Here is a 17,599-nt window from a genome sequence, read left to right as displayed (position 1 = left end):
AACTATATCCCTGATTTGAAGGTTAGGATCACTAATCACCGGAACATTAACAGAGAAATATCCCTTCCGATCACAATATATTTCGGCCCTATTGCCTCCAGGTGATTGGATTCTTGCACCTAGAGCACCAGGAAAACGGCTTATTTCATAGAAGTCGCCGGATAATTTGCTGATGTTCTTCTACTGAAGGGAATGTTACATACTTCCTTCTCATGGATACTGTTCCTGCAGACACTCGACAGACAACTCTACTAACAGTGGCTTTATAAATTCCAGCATTGCCTGCGACCATTATGTGAAAAGAACCAGTAGCAAAAAATCGTAATGTTATCAGTACCTGCAACATTGGAGAAAGAGGTAAGTTTCTCTTCGTAGGATATTCCAACCTCACTCGAATTTCGTCTACAAACTTAGCAAAGACTATTTTCGATAACCTGTTATCTATGAAGAAATTCTGCATCTGTCAAATTTCCAAAGTCATTATGTCGCTGAGCTCTTCTTCGATCACGATTATTGTGTAAAAGATCTAAATAGAGCAATTCCACATCTAAAGGCAGATTCACGGCAGCCATTTTGGAACAGATTGCTAAATGGTAATAATAGCCGTTTAACATGGGAAATAGCTGATGTTAACTTTAATACGCAGTTTGACATATGTTAACTTTAACAGTTGTTGATGAAACACGAATTTTCTTAAATTGTATGTTAAAATGATTGAATAGCTTTTTTTCTTTTTTTTTGCTATGGGCTTTACGTCGCACCGACACAGATAGGTCTTATGGCGACGATGGGATAGGAAAGGCCTAGGAGTTGGAAGGAAGCGGCCGTGGCCTTAATTAAGGTACAGCCCCAGCATTTGCCTGGTGTGAAAATGGGAAACCACGGAAAACCATCTTCAGGGCTGCCGATAGTGGGATTCGAACCTACTATCTCCCGGATGCAAGCTCACAGCCGCGCGCCTCTACGCGCACGGCCAACTTGCCCGGTGATTGAACAGCTTGTTAAGTACTAACATGTGTCGATGAAACTGGGCCATAGTGTTATGCATTATACAACCAAGATACCCGTGCTTCGCTACGGTATTATACTGAAATTTATAATTGATTGCTTAACATTTCATATATAATCCGCCAGAATTCGCGATCTGACGGCAAAGTTCCTCCGATTTTTCAATCTTTCTTTCCAGCAATCTATTTCATACTTCCTGGGCTAGCTCCAGGTATTCTGCCCGGTCAGTTGGGTCCCTAAATCTTTGCCATCGTTCCCTAAGTATTTTTAATATGGATCAAATCCTTGAGGATATCCGGCATGGTGTCATCTTGGGTGCCTTGGCGGTACTGAAGCCATGGCTGAACTGCATTCGTAGTCATTTCCCGGTAAGAAGCCATTCCCAGCGCGGTCCGCACATTTTGATGGCGGTCCAGAAAATTATTATTATTATTAGGGTGGGTGATATTAGTTGAATTCAGGTTATTATTATTATGATTATTATTATTATTATTATTATTATTATTATTATTATTATTATTATTATTATTATTATTATTATTATTATTATTATTGATGTTCTGGATGTCACAGCAAGATGCAAGACAGCTACTTGGCGGTAAATTACATCTGCTGCCATTGTCATTGCATTCAATGTGACCTGCACCATTGTCGCGCGTGGGCAAGTGCGCGGGATTTCTGGCGATGAAAGATATACTTCCGTGCAATATTGACTTTATTATAGAGGTGAACAATTTCACGGTCAATATCATTCCTATCATATATTTCAAATGTGTTTAAATTTTTATTTATGTGCCAGGAGAGTCTACTGTAATCTAACTTTAAGTTCTTCAAAGGAAAAGATGGCTCTTGAAAACGAACCCAGGAAAGATGAAAAATTATCAGTTCATGATCAGAATCAAGTACAGTACATTATGAACAGTAGAATCAATTGGTCTCTACTCCTTTTCCACCCCACCGCCGTTAAGTTGATTCCCCCCTCCAAAGAAAGAAGGTTTGTTTCTTTATGCTTAAAGGAGATTCCAAATACTAATCTTCATGTCTGTTACCTTCAGTTTTCAGATATAAGTTACCCCATAAAAGTAAGTCACTTTTTTCACTTCCTTTCACCCCCACCCCCCAATTAAGTGAATTTTCCGAAAAAATACTTGTTTCTTTATTAGTAAAAGCAAAGCAGAGAAAAGTCATCTCCGTACAGGCCATGAAGGCCCTTGGAGTGGTGGACGGTAAAGGCTTCCACTATCTAACCTGGTGTAGAGTGGTTAGCTCTACGCCCGGCTGCCTTTGCCCTCAGGAATTAAACAGGTACTCATTTTTGGTGTAGGCTGAGTGAACCTCAGGGCCATGTGCACCTCCAGAAGTGGAAATCTCGTTTCTTAAATTTTACGGCTTCCTGATGGGGATTCAAACCCATGTGCTTCCGGGCGAACCCAGCACGCCTTTACCGCCTCGGCCAGGCAGCCCCTTCTTTATTAGTAAAGGATCTTCTAAATACCAATTACCACGACTGTAACATCTTCAGTTTTTGAGATACGTGTTCTCATAAAAGGAATTCAACTCCTTTTCATCCCACCCCCCCCAAGATGACTTTCCCACAAAAATGCGTTTTTCTTTGTTTCTAAAAGAGATCAAATACCAATTTTCGCATCTGTAACAACTTTAGTTTCTATTAGATGCAAGTATCCTCATACAATTAATTCAATTAATTTTTCAAATCCTTCACCCTGCCCCCCCCCCCCTACTTCATTGGATTTTCCAAAATCAAAGGAATACGTGTTTCTTTGCTTTTAAAGCAGATTCCAAATACCAATTTTTACATTTGCAACATCTTTCGTTTTTGAGATAATAGTATTTTCATACAAATAATTCAAATAATTTTTTAATTATACCCCCACCCCTTTTTAAGTGGATTTCCAAAAACAAAAATGTATTTCTTTATTTTTAAAAGAGATTCCAAATACCAAATTTCACGTCTGTAACATCTGCAGTTTTGAGATATTAGTATCCTAATAAAAAGAATGCAACCCCATTTTCAGTCATTTTTATCCCCCACCCAAGTGGTATTTCTGAAAACGAAAAAATGCATGTTTCTTTATTTGAACAGAGATTAAAAAATACCATTTTTCACTTCTGCCACATGTTCAATTTTTTAGATATACTGTAGACATGCTCATTTTAAAACTTCACCCCCTTTTTAGTTCCCCTTGTTTCCACAAACAAATCACCTATGTTTCTTTACTATTACAGGAGTTGCAAAAATACAAATTTTTACATCTGTAACATTTTGAATTTCTGAGATATACTGTAGATATAGTCTTTCAAAAAATTCACCCCATTTGTCACTCTTGTTTAACCACCATTCATTTGATTTTCCAAAGAAAAAAAAAATATGGGTTTCTTTATTTTTAAAAGAGATTCAAAATACAAATTTTCAGGTCTGGAATGTCTTCAGTTTCTGAGATGTAAGTATCCTCATTAAAGGCATTCAACCTGCTTTTCACCCTTTTTCACCCCTCCTAGTGGGATTTTCCAAAAACACGAAAAAATGTGTTTCTTTATTTTTAATGGAGATTCTAATTACCAATTTTTACATCTGTAAACTTTGAAAGTTTTGAGATATAGATACACTCATTTTAAAAATCACCCCCCCTCTTCACCCCCTTAGCGATGGAATATCCAAAAATCCTCCCTTAGCGAGCACCTACATTGTAATATAAATGTGTCCTCAAAATATCATTTTGTTATGTCCAGTAGCTTTAGCTCGGCGATGATGAATCAGTCAGTCAGTCAGTCAGTCAGGACATGTTCTTTTATATCTATATATATAAAATAGCTTGTCCTGGCTGACTGACTGACTGATTCATCATTGCCGAGCCAAAACTACTGGACATAATGAAATGAAATTTTGGGGATACTTTCATATTAAGATTTAGGTGCTCGCTAAGAGAGGATTTTTTGATATTCCGTCGCTAAGGGGGTGAAAAGGATGGTGAAATTTTAAAATGAGTGTATCTATATCTCAAAACTTTAAAAGTTGTCAAACATAAAAATTGGTATTTAGAATCTTCTTTAAAAATAAGGAAACAGGTACTTTTTTTGTTTTCAGAAAATCCCAAAAGGAGGGGTGAAAAAGGGGTTGAATGCCTTTAATCAGGACACCGGTACTTACATCTCAGAAACTGAAGATATTACAGACCTGAAAATTGGTACTTTTGATCTCAAATCAAATCAAATCAAAATCTCTTTATTTGCAAATGAGGTGTCTACCTCGGTGGCAAATGGTACACTAAAATACATTATTGTCAAGCACTAAATTTTAAATTAACAAGAGACAAAGAAAATTTTCCTAGAATACAATATTATACAATTTACGCTAATAATTTGTTCTATTAAACACATACATCATCCTTAATAAATTTATATTGTTTACAAAATTCTACTTATAATATCTTACAAACATAGTCAACTCATATACAGTACGGTATGTGAAATTACTTCTAATAATAATATACAACTGGTATAAGATTAAAATTAACATTGAATTTATTTACATATTTATATTTTACCCATTTTGGAACATAAGTAGCATAACGACCTGCTGCGTCTTAACCAGAGCCCCTTTTGCTATCACTTTTCAGAGTTCCTGAAGGGCCTTCACAGCTACCGTAGCGATCCCAGGGCCCTCGAAGTCCCCACTGTACTTCACCCCTACAGGCAGTTCCCTACTTGGGCTGTCCAAACTCCATAGACCAGGGGATGGAATTAATTTAATCACACACATTTTTTATTTACAATATCCTGCACTGGTCGAATGCCCTCTAATATTTCATTTATTTTCTCTGTTGTTGTTTATTCTCTTTTTTAATATCTGTACAGATTTTGGAAAAGGATCAAACACTACCCCTGGTAAACTGTTCCACTCCTTCACGCCCTTCCACATGAATGAAAATTTACCCCAATCGCTTCTGCTAAAATTCCTTCAAATTTTGTACTTGTGGTTAGTTCTACCAATATAATTATTTTCCAACTGAAGCCTCTCACGGATATCTCTCCATGCTTCTTCTCCTGTATAGGCTCTATATAATCCTATAAGTCTAGTTTTCTCCCTTCTCTTACTTAAAGGTTCCCAACCAAGTTCCTTTAACATTTCTGATACACTACTCTTTCTCCTGAAATCCCCTGTTACAAACCTTGCTGCTTTCCTCTGCACACCATCTAGTTCTTTTATTAGGTATTCTTGGTGAGGATCCCAAACACTGTTTGCACATTCCAATAATGGACGAACCATACTTAAGTAACTTTTTTCTTTTAATTCTTTGTTGCATCCTTTAAGTAGCCTCATTATGACATGTAACGATCTGTATGCTTTCCCAACAATGTCATCAACATGACCCTTCCAGTGCAAATTACTTTCAAATCTCACACCTAAGTATTTGCACTTGCCATCTTTAGGGATAACTACCTCATCCAAAGTATATTAAAATTCAGTTTTAAAGCTTCTGTTTGTAAAAGTTGTAACAGTTGATTTGCCTCCATTAACCTCATATTATTTTCTTCAACCCATTGTTGGATACTTTCAAGGTCCCTTTGTAATTCTGAGCAATCCTCAATGTTATTTATTTCCCTATAAACAATTATGTCATCTGCATACAGTCTTATTTTCGATGTTATATTGTTCCCTAAATCATTTGCGTATATTAAGAAAAGTAACGGACCGATTATACTACCCTGTGCAATTCCCTTCCAAACTTTCTCTTCCTGTGATATATAATTTCCTACTTTGACTTTCTGAACCCTTGAATTTAGAAATGTTCTTATCCAACGTATAACCCTTACGTCCAGTCCTATTCCCTCCAATTTCTTTAATAATATTCCATGTTCCACTCTATCATAGGCTTTGGAAAGATCTATGGCTATGCAATCTAACTGGCCTCCTGAATCCAACTGATCTGATAGGTCCTGCTGAAATCCCACCAGTTGTGCCTCACAAGAAAATTTCTTTCTAAATCCATACTGGCTCCTCATGAACCAATTTTTATCATCACATATCCCTCTGATGTACTTTGATATTAAACTCTCCAGTATTTTACAAACTATACTGGTCAGGCTGATTGGTCTGTAGTTCTCTGGTTTCCTTTTATCACCCTTTCCTTTATAAATTGGTATTATTATAGATTCCTTCCATTCCTTTGGTATTACACTATTATTTATGACATAGTCAAAGAGAAATTTTAAATAAGGCACTATAAAAATAAATAAACATGTATTTTTTGTTTTTGGAAAATCCAATTAATGGGAGGGTAAAAGGGGGGGGGGGGTGAATTTTTAAAATGAGTGCATCTATATCTCAAAACTTTTAAAGTTTACAGATGTAAAAATTGGTATTTAGAACCTTCATTAAAAATAAAGAAACATGTATTTTTTTGTTCTCGGAAAATCCCAATAGGAGGGGTGAAAAGGGGTGAAAAATTGGTTGAATGCCTTTAATGAGGATACTTATATCCCAGAAACTAAAGATATTACAGACATGAAAATTAGTGTTTGGGATCTCCTTTAAAAATAAAGAAACACGTATTTTTGTGTTTTTAGAAAATCCAATTAATGGGAGGGAGGGTGAAAAGGGGGTGAATTTTTAAAATGAGTGTATCTATATCTCAAAACTTTTAAAGTTTACAGATGTAAAAATTGGTATTTAGAATCTCCTTTAAAACTAAAGGAACACTTTTTTTTTCTTTCTTTTTTTCTGTAAATCCCAGTAGGAAGGGTGTAAAAGGGTGAATAATGGGTTGAATGCCTTTAATGAGGATACATGTAGCTCAGAAACTGAAGATATTACAGAACTGAAAATTTGTATATGGGATCTCCTTTAACAATAAAGAAACACATATTTTTTTGTTTTTGGAAAATCCAGTTAATGTTGGTTAAACAGGAGTGACAAATTAGGGTGAATTTTTTGAAAGACTATATCTACAGAATATCTGAGAAACGTAAAATGTTACAGACGTAGAAAGTGGGTATTTGGAATCTCCTGTAAGTGTAAAGAAACATACGTGATTTTTTTTTGGGTATTCCACTTACGGGGAACTAAAAAGGTGTGAAATTTTAAAATAAGAATTTTTACAGTATATCTCAAAAACTTAACATGTTACAGAAAGTGAAAAATGGTATTTATTATCTCTATTAAAAATAAAGAAACGTCCATTTTTATTTTTCGGAAATACCACTTGGGTGGGGGGGGGGTAAAAGTGACTGAAAATGGTGTTTAAATTCTTTTAATTAGGCTACTGATATCTCAAAAATGAAGATGTTACAGACGTGAAATTTGATATTTGGAATCTGCTTTAAAAGTAAAGATACATGTATTCTCGGAAAATCCAAGGAAGTGGGGGGGGGGGGGGGCTGAAAGAATTGAAAAATTGACTTAATTGTATGAGAATACATACATCTAATAAAAACTAAAGTTGTTACAGGCGTGAAAATTGGTATTTGGATCTCCTTTAAAAACAAAGAAAAACGCATTTTTTGGGGGGGGGAACCTTCCTGGGCGGCGGGGTTGAAAAGGAATTGAATTCCTTTCATGGGGAGACACAAATCAAAAACTGAAGAAGTTAGAGTCATGACAATTGGTATTTAGAAGATCCTTTACTATTAAAGAAACAAGTATTTTTTGCCGAAAAATTCACTTGGGGGAGGGGGGGGACGAGTGTGAAAGGAAGTGAAAGAAAGTGAATTATTTTTATGGGGATACTTATATCTCAAAACTGAAGGTAATAGACGTGAACATTGGTGTTTGGAATCTCTTTTAAACACAAAGAAACATGCCTTTTTTTAATTTTTTGTGGGGGGGGGGGTGTTCAATAAGTTTAATGGCGGTGGGGTGTAAAAGGAGGTGAGACCAATTGATTTTACTGTTCATAATGTACTTATAAGGAGCCTCCGTTGCTCAGGCGGCAGCGCGCCGGCGCGCCGGCCTCTCACAGCTGGATTCCGTGGTTCAAATCCTGGTCACTCCATGTGACATTCGTGCTGGACAAAACGGAGTCGGGATAGGTTTTTCTCCGGATACTCTGGTTTTCCCTGTCGTCATTCATGCCAGCAACACTGTCCAATATTTCATTTCATTTGTCATTCATCGATCATTGCCCCAGAGGAGGGCTTCGGCAGCCGGCACAATTCCTATTGTCGCCGCTAGATGGGGCTTTATTCATTCCATTCCTGACCCTGTCGAATGACTGGAAACAGGCTGTAGATTCTCGATGTACTTATTCTGATCATAAACTGATCATTTTTAATCTTTCCTGGGTTTGTTTTCAACAGCCATCTTTTCCTTTTGAGAACCTTTTTAGATTACAGTAGACTCTCCTGGCATATAAATAAAAATTTAAACACATTTGAAATAAACGATAGGAATGAGATTGACTGTCAAATTGTTCACCTCTATAATATGGTCAATAATGCACAGAAGTATGTCATTCGTATCGCCAGAAATCCCGCACACTTGCCTACGCGCGTCAATGGTGCTGGTCACATTGTCAACAATGACAATGGCAGCAGATGTAATTTACCGGCAAATAGTGGTCTTGCATCTTGCTGTGGGGTCCAGAACATCTTATACCAATAATAATAATAATAGTAATGTTCTGGACCGTTGTCACATTGTGTGGACCGCGCTGGAAATGGGTCCTGGCGTGGTAATGACTACGAATACAGTCCGGCCGCAGGTTCAGTACCGCCAAGGCACCCAAGCGACACCACGCCGGATCTCCTTCAGGATTTGATCCATACAAAAAATGCTTATAGGAAATGAAGGCAAAGATTTAGGGTCCCAACTGACTGCATGGAATGCCTGGACCTAGCCCGAGAAGTACGAAGTCGATTGCTGGAAAGAAAGATTGAAAAATATGAGGAACTTTGCCGTAATCACTCAGAAAACGAGTCAGATCGCGAATTTTGGCGGATTCTCTCAGAAAACGAGTCAGATCGCGAAATTCGTAGGATTATATATAAAACGTTAAGCATTCAATTATAAATATCAGTATAATATCGTACACTTTCTACTCAAGAAAGTGTAGAGTGTGCATAAGAAACTAAGTTAGAAGTGAAACAATATGGTACTGCAATAAGTGTGGTGTTCCTCTCCACCCTGGAAACTGTGACACTAGATATCACACCCTCAATATCTATATATATATATATATATATATATACTGAACTTGTGTGTTTGACAGACTGAAAAGCTTTTATGTTACATTTAAACAATTATTCCCAAAGCTGCTGCACAATTTATGTATGTGCTCTGTTTCAGTGAACTTGAACACTGTACACTCCACCAACAGTCTTCATCTAATTCAGCATCAGTCGTGCATTACATTGAACTGAACCGCCATGACAAGGCACGACGACCACGTGTTCGCTGTGACAGTGGTGAAATTGCTAAGAGGGTAAGTGTTTATGTTCTACCTATGTTCTACGTTCTACCTCCATCATCACCACCACCAGTACAATAATAATAATAATAATAATAATAATAATAATAATAATAATAATAATAATAATAATCATCGTCATCAGAATAATCAATTCCACTTTTTCCAGTCACTCCACCATTCCTCATCCAATACTGTGTTCCTTTCCAGGTGCTGCTGTTCTATAATGTTCTTCACAGAGTCCATCCAGCATAATCTTGGTCTCTCTTCCCTGTCATCTGTCTTTCCAGTGCTTGACTTGGGAGTCTTTTTTTTTTCTTTCATCCACTTGACATGTCCAGACCACCTCAATCTGTTCTGTTCCAGTTTGTGATATAATTTTTGCACATTTAGCTCTTTTCATATGTCTTCCTTTCTCACTCTATCCCTCCCTAGTCTTCTGTACCATACTCCTCAAGAATTCCATTTCAGCTGCCTGTACTCTACTCTCATCTGTTTGAGTCATTGTCCAGGTTTCTGCTGCATATTACATTATAGGTAAGTAATATCCCTTGTACATTACCGTACTTCTTTAGCCTTCATTGGTACATCTTTATTCCAGATTAATCTCTTTTTACCTGGTAGTAAAAGGCACTCCCCTAATTTCCATATCCATTCTTTCATTTTCTGTCAGTTGACTTCCCAAATATTTGAAGTGTTCTACTATTTCCAGTTCCTTGTCTCCAATTTTGATAGCTCCTTTTCTTTCTTTACTTCCTCTACTCATCACTATTGTCTTGCTCTCCTCCATGTTGATCTTCTATCCCCATTGTTCAGTCCTTCTATTCAGTACATTCATCTGCTGTTGTACCTCCTCTTCATCTTCTCCCCAGATCACATCATCATCCACAAACATCATTACTTTCATTCTTTCCCCCCTATAATCTTTTCCTTGCTGCTTTAATGGTGTCATCCATCACCATCTAAACTGCAATTTGGATGCAGGCTTGCAAAGGAACTGATAAAAGGACCAAACAAGAAGCATACTAAAGAACTGTTGAAACTCGGTAGAGAAAATATAAGATGGGTAGTAGGACTGTTGACAGGACACTGGCGTCTGAAAAACACCTACATAGAATTGGTGTAATAAGAGACAATATGTGTAGGAAATGCAATGAAGCAGAGGAATCAGCTGAACACATACTTTTCAAATGTGAGGCGCTGGGTACAATCAGACTCCCCACTCTAGGACTACCAGGTGAAGAGAGAGAAAAAATCCAAGAAGGCCCAATAAGAACAACCTGCAGCTTTGTGAAGGGAGCAGGTATATCTAGGTGAGAATGAAGGAGAAACATGGTAGCAAAAGATCTTAGAGGTCGACGCTAATTAGGAACTAATATTTAGAGGCCCCATGAAGAAAAGATGATGATGATGATATCTACCATTTCTCAAGATAAGAGGAATGTATTAAAAGGTGTGAAAAACATGACAGAACAAATATGAGAACCTTTTCTGCTGGGGCTTATAAAATAACAAGTGCACTGAACGGTGTGAAAAACACCAAACAACAAATATGAGAACATATGCAAGGGGGCCAATAAAAATATCACACTCTTTCTAAAACAAATGTTAGTAAAAGCCTTTTATTTCGGAGCAGTGGATTATTTTCTGGTTACACTCTTAGACATTGAATTTGAGGTTATACTCGGCCATGTGCGACTGCGACAGAATGACTTTGGCTGCCATTTTGAAAAACTTTGACAAGTCAAATAGATCGAGTAGAAACTCGAAGGAGCGAGTTCAGCATTCGCGACCTCTGCACGCTTAAAGGTGCAGATGCCAGTCCACTTTCTGAAAGATTGTAATGTTGTCTTCATTAGAAGGGAATTTCACTTTTTCCGTATCCATACCTAGGCTATCACACTCGCTCAAGAAAGTGTAGAGTGTGCATAAGAAACTAAGTTAGAAGTGAAACAATATGGTACTGCAATAAGTGTGGTGTTCCTCTCCACCCTGGAAACTGTGACACTAGATATCACACCCTCAATATCTACTAGAGGTAAGCACAAAGTAGCATGTTTCTAACATTTATAGTTCAGGAGTAATGGTATATTTTATTAAGTGATGCATGTTAAGAGGCCCGGGCATGAAAGTGGCTGGTCCAAGCATTCAAGTGTCCTGCTGAGAAGCCGGTACTGAATGCACATGCTAAGTCAACAATGAAGACATTGCTACTGGTGCAGTCATTGTCTCTTTCAGTTTGTCAGTGTTACCAGAAAAAGTCAAGGTTACAACCTATCGTAGCGATGTGAGGCCATACATCTTGCCTCCCATGCAATGCTATCAATATCAAAGGTTCGGACATATGGCATCTTGTTGTTCAAATCAGTCTGTGTGTGGTACATGTGGAAGAGAAGCTCTTGGCGCAGAAGAGTGCACACCTCTGAACAGGTGCACTAACTGCCGTGGTCTTCATTCTCCTCAAGATAGAAACTCTCCAGCCTATCTCAGTGAGAAGATCCAGGAGATCAAGACACTGGATGATCCTTCCTACAAGGAAGCATACCATAAGTTTAATTCTATGAATGCTCATGTGAAAGACACCAGATTTCAGTGTGATATCACAGTCTTTACCAGATTCATTGTTTGTTTCATTAACACCCATAAAAATTGTTGCACCCAAGGCGGTAGTTACTCCTGTGAGGAACGATACAAAGTGTAAAAACTCGAAGGTGGAGGCCATCCAAACCTCGACCACAAATAAGCCTGTGCTGGCTAGGAAACCCAAGCTGGCACAGCAGGGGAGGAAGACTACAAAGTCTTCCAAGCTGGCGGAGGCAGCATCGTCGACCGGGGCTGGGAATTTACCTTGCAGCCCATCCAAACAAGAAAAGAAGGCGGGGAAGAATGGCGCTCTTACCAGATGCTCCCCCACCCCTCCTGTGAATGAGGAAACATGCCCTCCATCCGGAGGGTCTGTGTTAGCACCAGCAGATATTCCTGCTAGAAAACCTGTGCGCTCCCTCGTAGGCTCCTTCCTGATGGATTCTTTAACATGCTGATTAGCCAAAGTTCACATCACTATCTGTCTTTAACAACGTGAATAGCCGGAGTATAGACGATAATGTAACTTACATCATAAAAGTTATTCTTGCTGCTGCTGAGTGGTATATTTCATATTTTTCTGGGGCCCTCGATGAAAATTCGTTCCTTGATGGAATGAAGAAATTGCAGCAGCTATAAAAGAACAATATTGTGCTCATAAACGCTATTGTAAGCAGCCTTCTATGGCCAAATTTGTAACTGTTTAAAAAACTTTGTGCTAAGGCATGAGTTTTTATTCAACAGAGTAAGAAAGCTTCATGGGAAAGATATGTGTCGTCTATGACATCAGGAGTTCAGTAACCATCCTCAGTACCAGGAATTTTTCATTGCAGGCAGTATGGTCACTGATTCACCCTCGGTTGCTAATCATCTAGCAAATTATTTTGCAGATGTGTTTGGTTCTGGGAATTACCATCCTCATATTCTGGCTCTGAAGTGGGAGGCCAGTATACTTGAGGAAAGATAAAAATAGATCTTCACAGAAATGAGTCTTTAAATGTTCAGCTGCACATATCAGACTATTGTTTTTATTAGGAGCCTACATTTCAATGTTAAAACCATTGTGTTGTATTTGGGCCAATACGTTATATCTTTCGTTCTACTAATTTACAATACGTCTGGATCAAATCTCAATGGAAATAAATATTTATGTATTTTGTAATATTAAGGAATCAATTATCTAAAGAAAATATGTTCATTTAAAATTTAGAATAGTTGCTAAAGATCAACATCATTGTTAAAATGCTTGATTCATTTATAAATGGGTTTGCTTAATGTAATGAAATAACTGTCATGAAGAGTATCTTGAGTAACCTTTAGTGAGTGAATTTCCATAAGTACAGTACTGTTTAAACAATGAATTACTGTTCTGGATGATCTATGGACTAAGTAATCTTGGATTATTAGAAGCCTGCATTTTAAGAAACTTCATCTGGGTTTAGTCTATACTAAGATAATCTGGGGTAGGATTGGACGAATGAAAATTTTATGCATAACATCCTTTGGTACATCTGTATAGCTATTGTGTAAATTATCTAGAAACTGAAGTAAATGTAGTATGTTTCAAAATGATTAGGCATTTCGGATTTCTTGTCCATCCACAGTAAATTCAACTCATATCATGATATTTGCTTTTGAGAGAATGTACCTAATGATGTGGTATGAAGGAGAGGGCCAGCTGGGAGTGAATTTTCTCAATAAGGGATATTTAACGCACTTCAAGTTAAACTTCACTGTTGTATGAAATATTCATATATACATTTTCTTTGTGTGTACAGGCTAATGACTTTGTCTTTGGGTGTATTGATGTTCTGTGTATTCAAAGCACTTTTATTTGCCTTGAATGTTTGTATCAAGTCAGTATTGGCTAGTTTTTTCTTCAACCATCTTTGTTATACTTATTTTCAGGTTTCTCATTGTATCAACTACGCAAAGAGTATGTTCGAGGAACGTCGACATACTGTTCTGCCTATTGGAGACAATATTGTAGAAGACTGAGAAGACTGAGAATTGTTTTAACTTATTTTCTTAATGTATTTTTTACTATGACTATGGTGCTAATACTGATAGTTGAACTTTCTGTATATGATGGAAATAATGTAAATATGTATATTTATTTTTGATGTTAATTATAGTACAAATTATGTTTGATGCATTTGTATGTCAAGGTACAAGGTAATAGAAATGAACAAACAAGTGACAAATTAAATCAGAATATGAATAGGAACACACAAGCCTTTTCCGTTGTTCTTATTAGACCAGATAGATAAGCCACTATTTTATTATATTTTATTATATTTAAAAAAACAAACCTGTATTAGTTAGTGATGAGATTAAAGCAAAAAAAAGAGAAGCAAAGCCATATCTGTACAGGCCATTAAGGCCCTTGGAGGAGTAGAAGGTAAGGCTTCCACTTTGTGTAACCTCAGCACTAAGTGGGATAGAGTGGTTAGCCCTATGCCCAACCACCTTTGCTCCCAGGAATTTAAGTAGTACTCATTTTTGGTGCAGGCTGGGTGAATCTCCAGGCCATATGCCCCTCCAGAAGTAGAAATCTCATTTCTTAAGTTTTTCAACTTCCTGACAAATCAAATCCACGTCCTTCAGCATGAACTAAGCATGCCTTTACCTCCTTGGCTAGGCAGCCCCTGATGATTTTAAGCCTCCCATGAAAAATGTAATCATGAAAATGTGTATAGGAGAGCTTTTGTCTTAAATATTTGTAAGAATGTTGTAATGTTTCTATCTTTCTGTATATGATGTGATTTGACATAGTGCTGTGTGTATATTACAGTATTCTGTTGATATGAATTGTACATTGAAATTAAGTAAAGTAGTACTAAGTATGTATGTTGGAAAGATATTATCGTTTAACTTACAGTGCAGCTTTTCTTATGGATACCCTAATGTTCACTTTAATTCGCTTCGCTTAGCTGGTAAAACATTTTTTTAAAGTAACCCTTGTGAGTTACTGGTGACTTTACTCCCCATGAAAAATATTTCAGGAAAATCTTAATATGGAAGTCTTTGCCTTGTCTCTTTGTGAATATTGTGAAATAATTTACACTGAGCACTTGCTTACCATGTTGCCTCATAAAATGTAAGATACCTTTTGACAGGAGGCATTGGTATAATATTCCTGGGGGGTTCCAGTGCATGTCATTGGTATCTCAGTTTTCATTACGATATGGAGAATTACCTAAACCTTTCATTGAATTTCAGTCCAAGAACAATGAATAGAACTTGGCGTAGGTTGTAAGAATAAAGTAAGATCATGTGTAGATGATTTGAGTTTAATAACATGGTATAGTATCCTCTTGAAAGTCAATAATGATAGTAACTATTATACCTTTTATGTCCCACTAACTGCTTTTACGGTTCTTGGAGCTTCTGAGGTGCTGGAAGTTTGTGCTGCAGGTGTTCTTTTGCATGTTGCTGACTGACATGAGGTTAGCATGTTTGAGCACCTTCGAATACTGCCAGACTGAGCTGGAATTGAACCCACCAACTTGGGCTCAAAGGGCCTGTGCTCTACCACCTGAGCCGTTCAACCCAGTTGCTGAATGTGAAAATTGGCCACTAACTAAACTAGAGCCTTGGGTACACTAGTTCTGAAGCTAAGAAAAACCCTTCTGCTCCTGAGAGTGATAACAGCTGTAGAATGTTCCAAAATTGGGAATCCTGAACCCTACACTGCCAGTATGAATAGGGCCGAATTTCTCCCCTGTGTTTGTGTGAATTCTCTCCCTTTTTAACACACTGACCTATCATTGTGCTTTTCCTTGCATGTACTGTTAAATGCTTCATTTTTAGTTTTTAGTTTTTTTTTAGAAGTAGTATTTGGATAAAGAGACTTCCATAGATTATCTTATCTAAATGCTGGAACTGGTAAACTGAACCAAATTTCTGATGTCTTGTAAGCATTGTTGCCAACCATAGGGACTCTATGCATAAGGACTATCGCTCCTCTTATGACGTAGGAATGGATTTGTGACTCTAGCTTGTAACATAGGAATCTCTTTAAAATATCATTGGTTAAAGATTTTGAGAAGAATCTTTTTTCAAGATATTTTTTCTGTTACAAGTTTTGTGTTAACACTACAACACTGAAATGTAGAAACAGTGAATTCTTTTTCTGTGTATTACTCAAACAAAGAAATGGAATAAAATGTGGCCGTCACTTCGTAATTCATTGTTGGTAATTTAATTCTTCTTTACAAGCTTAAAACAAGGGCTTGCAGGGCTTAATAAATTACCAATCAGCACTTCGCTCTTGTAACCAGCTAATGTCTTTATGTAATTTTTGGGAACTACCAACTCTAACAAAAATACTGGTGAGTATAAGTACTTATTCACTTAAATTTCTCTAATTGCTCCATTTTTCTTAAGAGGGTTGTTGTCTTCATATTATAAAGTGCATTAGAAATGAGTCTCCACAGTGACCTTGGCTAGCGGTGAAACTGCGTATGTTGGTAACACTCCAGCCGAGCCGAGTGGAATGCGATGCTCTTAAAGTGGTGTCATGGAAGGTAGTCAGTAGCATGCGAGACAAGATGCTCAATATAGAGGATTGAATGGGTTTTGCAGGAAGTGGGTTTTCTGGGAAGGTGACAAATACACAGACGCAATTAAAAGATAATTTTTTGCGAATGGTTTCCCGACTCAGTTTTACCACGTCATTATACTGTGCGAGATTTAATAAGTAAATTTTGTAGCTGCAGTGCTGTAATTGAAGCTCCAAAGAGCAGTATAGCACCAATTTTAATGTAACAGAAACTTTTGGATATTTCCAACAGACTCCTTAAAAGTCCATCAACATTCATGTGGAAATTGACACAGCTGACTGGTGTATCTGTCTTCACAGCACATTGAGCGGCAAGAAAGAAGCTAACTTTTTATTGGTAAAAATTTTTCTGTCGTTCAGGAGTTGAAGTTGGTGTATGCAGAGAAGAGGATTTTTACTCTGCGTGGTTTCAGCTGTTTGTTAATAATCATGGAAATGAAGTATTAGACAAAATATTTTTTAAAAATAAAGCTTGGTTTCATTAAACTGGTTACATAAACAGTCAAAATATCTGTCTCTGGACATCTGAATATCCATATGCAATTCATGAAACACAACTTCTTCTCAAGATATTGGCATGTGGATTGCAATCTTGCATTCATTTTTTAACAGCACGGTAGATTCAGAATTTTACTGTAATGAAATCTTGCACCCATTCATTGCAGAACTGAATGAAACAGAAATTATGCCCTCATTATTCTAACAAGGCAGAGTCACAGCTCATACCTTCAATCACTCCATGAAACTTTTAAGTGATATACTGGTATTCAGGGAACAAACCATTTCATGAGGGCTCTGGTCAACATGTAGTCCCAACTTGTCACCTCATGACTTTTTCCCTAGCTGCTGCTAAGTCATCAGCTTACCAGTTATTTTGTGAACTCTATGCGTAGTGAAACATTGGTGAAAGTTTTTGATAATACTGCCATTGCAAACACTTTGCCCTTTGCTTGGAACTTCATGGTAAATATTTTCAACGTATGCTGTGGACTTAGTTCACACGTAGGCTTACTATTCA

The 17,599-nt window shown here is 37.2% G+C and overlaps 1 protein-coding gene across 1 annotated transcript in view; it reads left to right on the top strand.

Moving 5' to 3' along the window:
* The window catches only part of Vps13D (vacuolar protein sorting 13D), an 866,734-nt gene extending 851,856 nt beyond the window's left edge, over window positions 1-14,878 (top strand). The window contains 2 exon segments of the mRNA XM_068226303.1: window positions 9,314-9,449; window positions 13,926-14,878. Of these exon segments, the coding sequence (XP_068082404.1) occupies window positions 9,314-9,449; window positions 13,926-14,015 (226 nt within the window). The 3' untranslated portion in view covers window positions 14,016-14,878.
* Window positions 14,879-17,599: the final 2,721 nt, after the last annotated feature.

The sequence above is a fragment of the Anabrus simplex genome, chromosome 2, assembly GCF_040414725.1.
Source record: "Anabrus simplex isolate iqAnaSimp1 chromosome 2, ASM4041472v1, whole genome shotgun sequence".
In the NCBI taxonomy this organism is placed as follows: Eukaryota; Metazoa; Arthropoda; class Insecta; order Orthoptera; family Tettigoniidae; genus Anabrus; species Anabrus simplex.
This window is presented reverse-complemented; position numbering and strand designations above follow the sequence as displayed.